The 13,150-nt window shown below is 52.5% G+C and overlaps 2 protein-coding genes across 2 annotated transcripts in view; one reads left to right on the top strand and one right to left on the bottom strand.

The window, feature by feature from the left end:
* PRPF31 (pre-mRNA processing factor 31) overlaps nucleotides 1–12,281 on the bottom strand; it is a 15,970-nt gene extending 3,689 nt beyond the window's left edge. Inside the window, exons 1-11 of the mRNA XM_004381741.2 lie at nucleotides 12,191–12,281; nucleotides 11,347–11,531; nucleotides 11,166–11,226; nucleotides 10,508–10,591; nucleotides 9,113–9,210; nucleotides 7,871–7,977; nucleotides 6,102–6,271; nucleotides 5,244–5,401; nucleotides 2,225–2,314; nucleotides 1,302–1,429; nucleotides 1,130–1,202 (exon numbers count right to left, since the gene is read on the bottom strand). Coding sequence (XP_004381798.1) covers nucleotides 1,130–1,202; nucleotides 1,302–1,429; nucleotides 2,225–2,314; nucleotides 5,244–5,401; nucleotides 6,102–6,271; nucleotides 7,871–7,977; nucleotides 9,113–9,210; nucleotides 10,508–10,591; nucleotides 11,166–11,226; nucleotides 11,347–11,523 — 1,146 coding nt within the window. The 5' untranslated portion in view covers nucleotides 11,524–11,531; nucleotides 12,191–12,281. The remainder of the gene's footprint in view (nucleotides 1–1,129; nucleotides 1,203–1,301; nucleotides 1,430–2,224; nucleotides 2,315–5,243; nucleotides 5,402–6,101; nucleotides 6,272–7,870; nucleotides 7,978–9,112; nucleotides 9,211–10,507; nucleotides 10,592–11,165; nucleotides 11,227–11,346; nucleotides 11,532–12,190) is intronic.
* Nucleotides 12,282–12,384: 103 nt separating this feature from the next.
* The window catches only part of TFPT (TCF3 fusion partner), an 11,820-nt gene continuing 11,054 nt past the window's right edge, over nucleotides 12,385–13,150 (top strand). Inside the window, exon 1 of the mRNA XM_004381740.2 lies at nucleotides 12,385–12,773. Within this exon, the coding sequence (XP_004381797.1) occupies nucleotides 12,751–12,773 (23 nt within the window). The 5' untranslated portion in view covers nucleotides 12,385–12,750. The remainder of the gene's footprint in view (nucleotides 12,774–13,150) is intronic.

The following is a 13,150-nucleotide window of genomic DNA, read 5'->3' as shown; positions in this document are numbered from 1 at the left end:
CACACACACACACACACACACACACACACACACACACACACACACACACACACCTGTTGCCATCAAGTTGATTCTGACTCATAGTGACCCCACAGGGCAGAGCAGAACTGCCCCATAGGGTTTCTAAGGCTGTAAATCTGTATGGGAGCAGACTGCCGTTATCTTTCTCCTACAGAGCAGCTGGTGGGTTTGAATAGCCAACCTTTCAGTTAACAGTTGAGTGCTTTAACCACTGCGCCACCAGGGCTACACACACACGCATCTCCCCCATTGGTTCTGTTTCTCTGGTTCTGATACAGCAATGTGCACACGGGCACAGGGAGGAGCCAGCCCAGCCCCAGAGCAGGACACATGAAGGGGCAGGGAGGGGAGAGGGGAGTCCACTGGGCCAGACCCCAGCTGGCCTCAGATGCCCAGCTGAGGCACTTGGGTTGATGGAAGCCACAGGACGGCTTAGAGCCGGGGAGTGGGATGAGCTCTGAGTTGACTTTACAACTGTCTACACGACCTCTGGATATAATAGCTCCTTCAAATGGGACAGGAGTCCCTGGGTGGTGCAAACAGTGAACGTGCTTGGCTGCTAACCAAAAGCTTGGATGTTCAAGTCCACCCAGAAATGCCTTGGAAGAAAGGGCTGGCCATCTGCTTCCAAAAGGTCACAGCCTTGAAAACTCTATGGAGCAGTTCTACTCTGCACACATGGAGCCGCCAAAAGTCAGAGTCAACTTGACAGCAACTGGTGGTAGCACACACATATACGCCCCCAATAACTGTCTTCTTCTAGATTATGAATAATAGTTATAAAATGCTATTTATATTTTGGGAGGCTCTGGATGGTACAAATGGTTAATGCGCTTGGCTGCTAACTGAAAGGTTGGAGGCTCGAGTCCACCCAGAAGTACCTTGGAAGAAAGTCCTGGCAAACTACTTCTAAAAAACCAGCCTTGGGGGCTGGATGAGTAGAAAGGGCAATGACTGGAGGCCGGGAGGCCAGGGAGGGGCCGGAGTTGTAGGACGGAGAGGCGGGAATGCAGCAGGAGGTACAGGACTGGCGGCATGGAAAAGAGGGTGGGAGAGAGGACAACCGAGGTTCCCTGGTGGGGGTATGGATGAGGCAAAGGGGTCCAACCTCTCCAAAGCTCATGCGGTTGGCCTGCTTGCGGATCTCCGTCAGCCCCAGCCGCTCCTTCATCTTGCGGTACCTGAAGACGAGTGGGGGGCACCAGGGAGTCAGTGGCAGGGGTGCAAACCCCATCCCTTCCCGACCCTCTACTCTGTCCACTGGCCTCCTGGCGCCTCACCTGCGGCCACCGCGCTTCTTCCGCTGCCCGTCCAGGGGCGCGGGCAGTGGCTTCACCTGCTTCACCGGTGGAGGCTCCTGCCACTTATCAAACTTGCGCTCAATCTCGTCCTTCAGTTCGTAGCCCACCTTAGGGAGGGGCGAGAGGGGAGGCTCCTGCAGCCCCTTGCGTATGTCTTCCGTCATCCATCTAGCCATCTGCCCACTTCCTCCTGAGCCTCTGGGCCCTCCTCCTCTCTGCCTCATATCCTCTCAAGACTCTAAGTCCCACCTATGACCTGATGATTATCAAACTCCCATCACAAGCTCAGACCTCTCCTCCAAGGTCGGGTCTACACAACAACTGTCTATATGACCACTGGATATTTAACAGCCCCTTCAGACATGACAGGAGTCCCTGGGTGGTGCAGATGGTTAATGTGCTCAGCTGCTAACTGAAAGACTGGAGGTTTGAGTCTACCCAGAGTTGCCTCAAAAGGCCTATCTGCTTCTGAAAAGTCACAGCCTTGAAAATCCTATAGAGCCGTCCCACTCTGCACACACGGGGTTGCCATGAGTTGGAACAGGCTTGATGGCAACTAACAACAAAAACAGGAGGTGCATGGAGTCCCTGGGTGGTGTAAACTGCTAACCAAAAGATTGGAGCTTTGGGTTCACCCAGAGGCGCCTCAGAAAGCCTGGCAATCTGCTGCCGAAAAATCAGCCGTTGAAAATTCTATGGAGCACAGTTCTACTCTGACACACATGGGGTTGCCATGAGTTGGGGTCGACTATATTACAACTGGTTTCCCATCGGACACACCGGCCTCTGTCCTATTATGTGTTTCTTCCTGGTTGGTTCCTTGCTCATGGCTCCCCCCAGACAGACCACAGGGCCGCACAGACAGATGGACAGGACCCCTCCCCTCCATCCTTGCCTCGTACCTTCCCCTCTGTGCTCTCGTGGAAACTGTCCACACGTGCTGCCAGCGTGCACTTGGCAGCTACCAGCCGGGCTGCTTTCCGCCGGAGATCCTGGGCCAATGGAAAAGGGAGGTGGGGCCTGTGTGAGCCAGACAAATGGACGGGCAGGCATAATCACCACAGCAGCAGCTGCTCCTGGTCATCAGAGCAGACTCGATCCTGGGACCTAGGAAGGAAGCTTTACAGCCACACCTCCACTAGTCCTCCTGACAGCCCCAAGAGGGACATGCTCTTATCCCCACTTCACAGAAAGCGGGGGGGGGAGGGAGGGGAGGGGGGGCGAGGGGGAGTGGGGCGGACACTTGCCCAGGCAATAGCACTGTTCAGTGACAGAGAAAGATTCCAATGACAGCTTGTCCGACTCCAGGGCCCCAGCTCTTAGCCGCCCTGAGGCTCCCTTGCAGACCTATGAGACGTCTATGGCCTGTGCCCGATCCAACTCTGGGACATATGGATGAGACGCTCAAGCTCACGGAGGGAGGCGCCTGGTGAGAAGCAATGGGATGAACAGCACCGCATGCTGTGCCCAGACTCGTTTAGTACACACCACCCTGAGGGGGGTGAAGGTGGTGATGACAGGGGTGACGAAGGGGGTGAGGTGGGTTAAGAGGGATGTGATGAGGGATGAAGGAGGGGTGACAAGTGGGTGACATATAGTAGCAGCTATGTGTAGTAAAGAATTTAACTTCGCACAAAAAGAGGTCTGGCCTTCACCCTCTACTCCTGGGAGGTGGTCTGTTTGCCTGGCGTAGCCAGACAGTAACCACGTGATGGAGGGTGGAGGCTTGGGGTCACGAAGCCAACCACGTGGGACATCAATCAACCAATCATGCCTATGCAGGGAGCCCCAATATAACTCTGGACACTGAGGCTCAGGGGAGCTTCCCTGGCTGGCAGTACTACATGCGTGTTGTCGCACACCGACACCAGGACAGTAATGTGTCCTGACTCCCAGAGGAGAGGACAATAGCAACTCTGCATTTGGACCCCTCCTGGACCCTGCCCCATGCGCCTCTTCCCTCTGCTGATTTTAATCTGCAGCAGTCAAGGAATCAAACGATGTATTGCATTGAGCAAATCTGCTGCAAAAAACCTCTACAGTGTTAAAAAGTAAAGATGCCACTTTGATGACTAAGGTGCGCCTGACCCAAGCCATGGTATTTTGAATCACCTCATAAGTATGTAAAAGCTAGATAATAAATAAGGAAGAACAATGAAAAATTGATGCCTGTGAATTAAAGTGTTGGTAAAGAACACTGAATATACCATAAACTGCCAGAAGGAACAAATCTGTCTTCGAGGAAGTACAGCCAGAATGCTCTTTAGAAGCAAGGATGGTGAGACTTCATCTCACATACTTTAGACGTGTTATCAAGAGGGACCAGTCCCTGGAGGAAGACATCATGCTTGGTAAAGTAGAGGGTCAGCGGAAAAAAGGAAGACCCTCAATGAGATGGACTGACTCAGTGGCTGCAACAATGGGCTCAAACATAACAACGGTTGTGAGGATGGTGCAGGACTGGGCAGTGTTCTGTTGTACACAGGGTCGCTACGAGTTGGAACTGACTCAACGGTACCTAACAACAACACAACAATATCCTTTCCCTGTAACAAATCGTAACCGTGAGCTTAACGGCTGTCAGTGAATTCAGTGAGTCTTTCTAGTGAATCATCGAACCTGAACATGGTTTTGGGAAGCCTCCGCCTTGTGAGCTGACGCTGATAATGCTTATCACATGCGGGGCCTGACTTCAGTGTTCCCCACACAGAGTCCTTGTCATACCCCGTGCAGGTGTCATTCTCCCCAATCCACAGAAGAAAAGTGCACAGTGCACTCACACCTCTTGCCCAGGGTAGCCCAGTTGGTAGGTGGTGCTGCCAGAACTCCAACCCCAGCACACCTGGCTCCAGCATCCTTGTTGCAATGTCCCATACCACCCTGTTCCCCAGGATCCTGATCGCTGCTGTCACTTTCACAGGTGAGGGCTGAGGTGCAGAGCGGGGTGACTCATTCAGGCTCACATGGTGTTATGGCTTGAACTGTGTTCCCCCTAAAATATGTGTTAGAATCCTAACCACTAAAAACCCATTGTCATTGAGTCAATTGCAAGTCACAGCGATCCCGCAGGACAGAGTAGAACTGCCCCATAGGGTCTCCTAGGCTGTAAATCTTTACAGAAGAAAACTGCCACATCTTTCTCCCACAGAGCAGCTGGTGGGTTCAAACCACTGACTTTTCAATTAGCAGCCGAGTGCTTAACCACTGTGCCTCCAGGGCTCCTTCCTAACTCCTATACCTGTGGAAAGAAGACCTGGTGGCACAATGGTTAAGTGCTCGGCTGCTAATTGAAAAGTCACCGGTTCAAACCCACCAGCCGCTCCACAGGAGAAAGATGTGGCAGTCTGCTTCCATAAAGATTTACAGCCTAGAAAACCTTACACGGCAGTTCTACTCTACTGCTATGAGTGGAAAATCAACTCAAGGGCACCTAACAACAACATACGTGTGGATGTGCGATAACGTTTGGAATGGGGTCTTCTTTGTTATGTTCATGAGACTGTATCAGTGTGTGGTGTGCCCTAAACCTAATCACTTCTGAGTTATAAAAAGGGCAGATTAGACATGGACACAAATACTAATGGGGGGAAGACGGATGCTATGCAGAGATCACCAAAGAACCAAGAACGCCAGGGCTTGAGAAGCTGAAAGAAACAAGGACCTTCTCCCAGAGCCAACAGAGAGGGAGCCTTCCCCTAAGCTGGTGCCCTGGATTAGGACTTCTAGCCTCCTAAACTGTGAAAAAGTGAATTTCTGTTTGTTAAAACCACCCACGGGCGCTATTTCTGTTATAGTAGCACTAGATAACTAAGACAGAGACTAAGACACTCGGCCTTTGGTGACGAGGCTTTCTGGCACAGCGGACAAGGACAGACAAGGGGGAGGATGACGGCTCACAGCATGGAGGGGTGGGGGGCTCACCGGGGGCAGGGACTGCACAATATCGCTGTGGTAAATGTAGCCTGTATGGGGCAGCACAGAGGTCGATGAGAAGCCGGAGAGCGTCTTGCGCTGGGCTCCGAGCAGCATGATGTTGCAGGCGGGCATCTTGGAAAGGTTGGTCAGGCCTCCGGCCACACCTGCCACAGGAGGGACAGACAGAGGGTCGGAACAGTAGAACCATGGGGCGTGCTTAGGGGCTTGCTGTGTGCTGTACACTGTACGTAGCGAGTTTGTGCTTGGATCCCTGTTTTGGGGCAGCTGCGAGAGGCAGGGTCAGAGGTCACATTTCACAGGGGGAAATTCAGATGTGGCTCATGCCTGAGGGTTCTAGAGGTAGGGAGACACATCACTTAATCCTAACACACTGTCAGATCAGCATCCTTGTCTCGCAGAGAAAACAGAAGCTCAGGGCTTGACTTTACAATCCCGAGGCCACCTCAGAGGCCCCCAGCAGAGCCGGGAGCTGCCTCGGATCTGCCCACCAAAGAAGGAGCTCTACTCTTCCTGTGGCCACCCCACCTCCTTCCTTTACTGCCTGTATGCCCCCAGCTGTGCTCATGACTCTGGGACAGACACAGGGCCAGAGTTCGCATCCTTTCTCCGTGTGTCAGCATGAAAAGTGGGCTGTTCAGACTCTGAGCACAAGGAGAGATGACAGGCAGAAGCAAGAGAGATGCAGTGCTGGGGCCCCGGCCAAATACCCTGCTTTATAGAAAAGGGGCATGACTTGCCTGAGGCTGCACAGCAAGTTGGCCTACCTCAGACCACCACTGCGGGGGACAAACCGCCACTGCAGGGGATACTACTTGACTCCCACGCCCGGCCCCAGGGCCTCACCCATGATCTTGGCAGCAGTGGATGCCCCGATGATGATGGAGAGGTTGGGCGCGATGAAGGACATCCGGGACTCCACGTACTCATAGATGCGGTGCTTGGAGGCGTTCAGCTCCAGGGCCATGTCGCAGGCTTCCTCTAGCCGCTCCAGCTCCTCCTCCGACAGCTGCTGCCTGTGGGGGGCAGGCGGTAGGGGTGGGATGGACCCTGGCCACCCTTCCAGGTGTCCCATCTGACTGCTGTCAGATGCCCTTCCTCTCAGCATGTGTGCACGTGTTTGTGCAGTGTGCAAACATACACATGTGCACATGTGCATACGTGTATGCATCTGCATGTGTGCAAACGTACGTATGTGCATGTGCGTACCTGTGCACGTATGTGCGTTTGTACATGTGCACGTGTGTATGTACATGCATGCATATGCATCTGTGTGTGTGTGCAATTGTTTGTGTATATGTACACATGTGTGCTACATGTGCACGTGGGTTACAACCTGGCTGTGTACCCCAGGACAGATTACCTGGCCACCTTAGGCCTGGCCTCCCACCTCTTGAGCCTGGCCAGTGGACCAGGGCCTGACACACAGAACCAAGAACCAAAAACCAAACCCGCTGCCATAGAGTTGATTCCGACTCATGGCGACCCCATCTATTATACAGTAGAACTGAGTTCCATAGGGTTTTGTTGGCTGTAATCTTTACTGAAGCAGACTGCCAGGCATTTCTTCCATGGTGCTGCTGGGTGAATTCAAATCGCCAACCTGACACACAGCACCCAAAAATCCATTGCCGTCAAGTTGATTCCGACTCATAGCGACCCTATAGGACAGAGCAGAACTGCCCCATAGGGTTTCCAAAGAGCAGATGGTGGATTCGAACTGCTGACCTTTTGGTTAGCAGCCATAGCTCCTGACCACTGCACCAGCAGGAACTCCCCAAATACCTGACTGCTGGGCAGGGGCGGGGACAGACTGCAATTTTGAATAGGGGGCTTGGAAGGTGAAGAAGCCAAGCCATGCAGATGCCAGGGGCACAGCACTCCAGCCGAAGAAACAGCAGATGCCTAAAGGCAAATGCACGCCTGGCACAGAGTAGGCACTTGGTTCACTAGCCTACCACCCTGCCCAATCACACAATTCCCCCAGTGCTGACTGGATGCCTACAATGTGCCAGCCTCAGGTATGAGGGACACAGCAGTGAGCAAAACAGACAAAATCCCTGCCCATGTGGAAACTTTCATTTTAGTGGGGGGAGACATACCAGGACCCAAAACCAAAAACCAAACCAGTTGTCATTGAGTCGATTCCAACTCATGGCAATCCCGTGTGCCACAGTAGAACTATGGTCCACAAGGTTTTCAATGGCTATGACCTTTCAAAAGTACATCACCCCGCCTTTCTTTCAAGGTGCCCCTGGGTGGACTTGAACTGCCAACCTGTCGGTTAGCAGCTAAGTGTGTTAACCATTTGCACCACCCAGGGACTCCATACGAGGAACAAACACGTTTAATTACACGTTCACTCTCTGCCTCATCCCTTGAGACCACAGGCTCCTTCTGGGTGGGACAGCTCCCTCATTCCCTGTGGGACCCTTAGGGCCCAGCATGGAGTCTGCCTCGTAGGAGGTGGTGGCTAAACACACACGGAATAGAACTGAACTGTCCTCCTGAGACTGAGACCCTAGGATCCCGCTCCACTAGGGTCCTGAGATTGCCTTCGCCTAATAGGTGGGTCTGAGGCAGGCCCCGGGTCCTTCTCCCTGCTGTGCACGTACCCCTGGGTGGTGGAGGCGGTCACGCTGACAACCATGATGGTGGCGTTGGTCAGGATCTGCTGCAGGTTCTCATTGTTCTTGCACTTGTCCAGGCTGTTGCCCAGCTCCTGGGGGTGAGAGGAGAGGAAACAAGCAGAGGATGGGGTGTGGAAACTGTCTTCACTTGCACCTGACCCTCTCTACTTAAATCCTCCACAGGCATTCCCGTAGGATGCTCTTAGGGCCTGAATTGTGTCCCCCAGAAAGATATGTTGAAGTCCTAACTCTCGTACCTGCTGAGTGTGACCTTGTTTGGGGAATTAGGGTTTTTCTTTGCAGATATTGTCAATTAAACACATCACATCGGAGTAGGGTAGGTTTTAATCCTGTATGACTGTTAACTCATGAAAGAGGAGGACAGGCAAGGAAATAGTCACACACAGGATGAAGTAGCATCTACAAGCCAAGGATTACCAGCAGCCACCAGAAGCAACAGAGGCATGGGACAGCTCCACCCTAAGAGCCCACAGACGGAATCAACACAACTGATACCCTGATTTGGCCTTCTAGTCTCCAGAACTGTGAGAGAATAAATTTCTGTTCTTTAAAGCCACCCACGTTGTGGCATTTTATTACTGCAGCACTAGGAAACTAAGATCCTAAACCCGAAAGGCCCTGTTATGATTTAATTGTGTTCTCCCAAAAGACAAGTTAAAATCCTAACTTCTGTACCTGTAAATAAGGTCCTTGGGTGGCACAAATGGTTTGCACTTGATTACTAACCTAAAGACGGAAACCTGGTGGCACAACGGTTAAGCGCTCAACTGCTAACCAAAAAGCCGGCAGTTTGAATCCACTCTTCGCTCCACAGGAGAAAAGACCTGGCGATGTGCTTCCATAAAGATTACAACCTAGGAAACCATACGGGGCAGTTCTACTCTGTCGTATACGGTTGCTAGGAGTCAGAATCGACTTGACGGCACCTAACAACAACTAACCTAAAGGTTGGTAGTTCAAATCCACCCAGCGGTACCACAGAAGAAAGGCCTGGCAACCTGCTTTGGTAAAGATTACAGCCAAGAACACCCTATGGAGCACAGTTGTATCCTGACACACATGGAGTTGCCATGAGTCAGAATCAACTCCACAGCAACTGGTAAGGGGAGGATCCAAGAGTGGGACCCTGTCGCCTTTACAGGCTGGTGGCAGTCGAGAAGCCTCAGTTCTTCTGCAGCCCACCACCCCTGCCTCCTCTCCACTCACCTTGACTGTGCGGATGTAATCCAGCGCATTGGGCACCAGGGACTCCAGCTCGGGGAATCGCTTTGAGTACTTATCCCGGATAAACTTATGAATGATGTCTAATTAAAGTGGTACAAGAAGGAGAAGGGTCTGGTGAGGTGGGGCAGGCTCTGCTGGTGTCCCAACACCCACTTCCCCTTTTTCTTTTAGGAACTACACCCGAGTTCTAGCTGGGCACACAGACACCCAGGATGAAGGTTACATTTATCAGTTGCCCTTCATGCTGCTGTTATCAGCTGCCAGTGAATTGGCCCCTGACCTGTGGTGACCCATGCGCAATGGAACCAAACACTGCCCAGTCCTGCACCATCCCTGTGATTGGTTGTGGACTGGACCATTATGATCCATAGGGTTTTCACTGGCTGGGTTTTGGCAATAGAATGTCTGGCCTTTCTTCTTAGTCTGTCTTAATCCAGAAGCTCCACTGAAACCTGTTCAGCCCCATAGCAACACACAAGCCTCCACTGACAGATGGGTAGTGACTGCGCATGAGGTGCATTGGCCAGGAATTGAACCTGGCTCTCCCATATGGAAGACGGTAATTCTACCACACAGTCACCACTGCCTCATGCCTTTAATGCCAGAAATGGTCATATGGGTTAGTTCTAGTCCACAAGACATGGGCTGAAGTGACCTGTGTGATTTGGCTAGGGTCTCTAGGAAAGCATCTGATGGCAGGAAGCTTCAGGAAGCTGAGGTAACCTGAAGGACACTCTCTTTGTGGAATTGTTATTATCAGATACGAGTGAGCCACGTCTCACTATGGGGCTAATAGAGGCTCTATTCCTCTTTCCCCCCATGGTCTCTTGTGACTGGCTTCTTTTACTCAGGGTCTAACAGACAGGACCTCTCCAGAGTCCACATCACTCTGCCATGAACTGTGCTCTCCTCTCCTCTCCCGTGTCTTGCTGGTGGGGATGTGGAGGTGCTGGCAGGAGGTGGTGCTGTCACCTTGGACTATGGAATAGGTGGCCAACCAATAAGACAGAAAGAGCCTGGGCTCCAGAGGAGGTCAAGAAGCTGTGCAGACCGGGACTGCTCACCTAGACTTTATGTGATCAGAAAAGTTACTCCCCTCTTGTCTAAACCACCCTGTTACAGCAGCAGAACCTGCATTCTAGCTCATACGAGGGGCTTGTGAAGCTGCCAATACAAGGTGCCTGTGAACCTGTTAATACAAGAGACTTGGGGGGCAGAACCCTGGGAAAAGCTAGCGGAGGAAGGTGGCTCAGGTTCCTGCCTCTCTCTCTCATCTGGGGATGAGGGAAGGTTTGGGGGACACTGCACTGTCTCACTTGGGGATGGGGGAAGGTTTGGGGGCCACCGCTCTCCCCGCTGGCCACTCCTGGCACTCACTCAGCTCATTCTCGATCTCCACGGTCAGGTTGTTGGCGTCCACAATGACTCGGTATTCAGGGGCCGCCTCTACTGGACCCATCACTGTAAAGACAAAAAACAGCCTGGGGTGTGAGTGTGAGCCTAAACACCCCCCTCTCCTCCACAGCAGGAAGACTGGGGGGAGCTAAAGGGAAGGAGTGGCAGAACGGTAAACCAGGGGACGGTGTACGTGTCTTCAAAGGTCCCCTAGACCAGCGTTCCTGCCTCCCTGTGATCTCTCCTCCTCCAATCTGTCCTTCAGGCCAGACTAAATTTTTTGTTTTTAACAGCTTTTATTTGGATATAATTCATATACCACACAATCACCCATTTAAAGTATGCAATTCAATGGTTTTTAGTATATTCAGATATATGCAATCATCACCACTGTCAATTTTATAATATTTTCATCACTATGAAAAGAAACCCTGTACCCTTTAGCTATCACCTCCCTGCTATTCTCCTCCTTCTAAACCCAGAGCTAAAACTAAAACCCAGCCAGCTGCCATCGAGTCGATTCCAACTCATGTGTGTGACCTCATGGGTGTCAGAGCAGAACTGCTCCACAGGGTTTTCATGCCAGAAGCAGGGAGAGCCAAGGGGCCTGGAAGGAGGATGGATGGGGGAGAGAAATTACCTTCTGAAGCTTTAGCTTGCTTGCTGATATACTCCTCGATCTTCATCATGATCTCAGCAAACTGTTTGAGACGGAGAATAAGATCAGACGCTAGGAATCTTCACAAAGAGCTGCTGTCCCCATCACCCCCTCCCAGAAGCTTCTATTTACAGTCAGCCTGCACGCCTCAGAGTCCTCTCACCATCTTGCTGTCCCATAGCTTGGCGATGCTCTTGACTGAATCCCCGGAAAGGTCCAGCTGTGTTTCCTCCTGCACATCCTCAATTGCTGGCTCCTCTTCTTCCTCCCCATAGCTTCCTCCTTCCTCCTCTTCAGCTGCTTCCTCAAGGTCAGCCAAGAGCTCGTCTGCCAGAGACATCCTGAGGCCTGTGAGGAGGAAGAGCAAAATTCTTTAAAACCTTGCCCAAACTAAATCCCTTCTCATTACTGGGAGGGGATTCTCCTCCAGAAGGCCTTGTTCCTTCTTTATCAACCCACCACATAGGAAGGAGCCCTGGTGATGCAACGGGGAAAAGGCTGGCAGTATGAACTCACCAGTCCCTCCATAGGAGAAAAGAGCTGGGGATCTGCTCCCGTAAAGATTACAGCCTAGGAAACCTTATGGGGCAGTTCTACTGAGTAGAACTATAAATCGCAATCGACTCCAAGCCACACAACAAGAATGCCTCTTCCCTGTCTACTGACCCAACACCTCCTCAGCCTTTAGGTCTCATTTTATGACTAGGAAATCACCTCCCTGACCCACACACCACACTCCTGGGTGTCTACCCTAAGACACGTCATATATTTGCGATTACTTAAGTTATTACTTGATTAAGGCTGCCTCCCGAGGTATTAATCAACGGCCTAAAAGGGCAGGGAACAGCTTTTGCTCCGGCCATATCCCCAGGGCCAGACGTAGGAGCACTTGTCCGTTGGGCAAGTGAATCAACCAATCTATAAAGACCGGGCCTTCTCCTTCCACACTTCCTCCCCAAGACCCAGGAGTCTGGTGTCCCTTTCTCCGTCTTTTTCATCACACCTACCTTTTCTCTCCTCGCAGGACGGTTTCTAAGAAGTAAGCTTCCCAGGAGCGGTCGGCGACCACTGATGACGTAGCACACCCGGGGTATCGAGAGCAACGCTACACTCTGATTGGCCACCTACCCGTGACGTTCCCCGCCGCGTTCTGAACAACAACTTTATTAGCAGCACCTGCTGGGCTCAAAAGGGGTAGAGCAGGAAAGCGGAAAGGGGGTTAGCGAGCTCGCGGCTCGCCGTGGACTGGGTCTGGTAAGCGGAGGATCGCCGTGGCCGGACGACAGGGTGTCGAGACGAGAATGAAAGACGGTGGCAACTCAGACGACTGGTGGCGGCGTTAGACCTTGAAGCAAGGCCTTTAAGCAGGGACTCCGGGTGGAGGTGGTGATGGTGTGGGAGCGAAACCGGAAATAGGAAACTACAACTCCCAGACGGCATCGGGGTTTCGGGCCCGGTTTCCTTAGCCGCGAAGCCTGATGGGACTGGTAGTTTTACGAACGCCTTGATCTAGCGGTTTGAGGGAGTTGGAAGTGTCCAAGCCTGGAGCAGCCAAAGCAGGAGGGAGATGGAGCTGGAACAGCGAGAAGGGTAAGTGGCTGAGCCCTTCAGGAAAAACTACGAATCCCAAAAGACACTGCGGCTGCATATGTGCGACTTTCTCCGCTTTTAACCCTAAGGGCTGACGGGAGTTGTAGTTCATGCAACTACTTAGAATTTACCCATGCCCCCCCGCCCCGCCCCGCCTCGCCTCGCCTCCATAGGGGTTTCTTAGGGACTAGGGTCTGCCCTGGAGCTTCCAGGGGGAGAAGGCTGGGGGTCCGGACTCCTGAGTCTGAGGGAGGAGGGGCCTGGGGGATGGAACCTCTGGGCCTGAGGGAGGAGGGCTTGGGGGCCTGGACTCTTGGGTCCGAGGGAGGAGGGTGTGGGGGTCCGACTCCTGTGTCTGAGGGAGGGATTAGGGGCTT

Source organism: Trichechus manatus, unplaced genomic scaffold (assembly GCF_000243295.1).
Source record: "Trichechus manatus latirostris isolate Lorelei unplaced genomic scaffold, TriManLat1.0 scaffold00087, whole genome shotgun sequence".
NCBI classification, from domain to species: Eukaryota; Metazoa; Chordata; class Mammalia; order Sirenia; family Trichechidae; genus Trichechus; species Trichechus manatus.
This window is presented reverse-complemented; position numbering and strand designations above follow the sequence as displayed.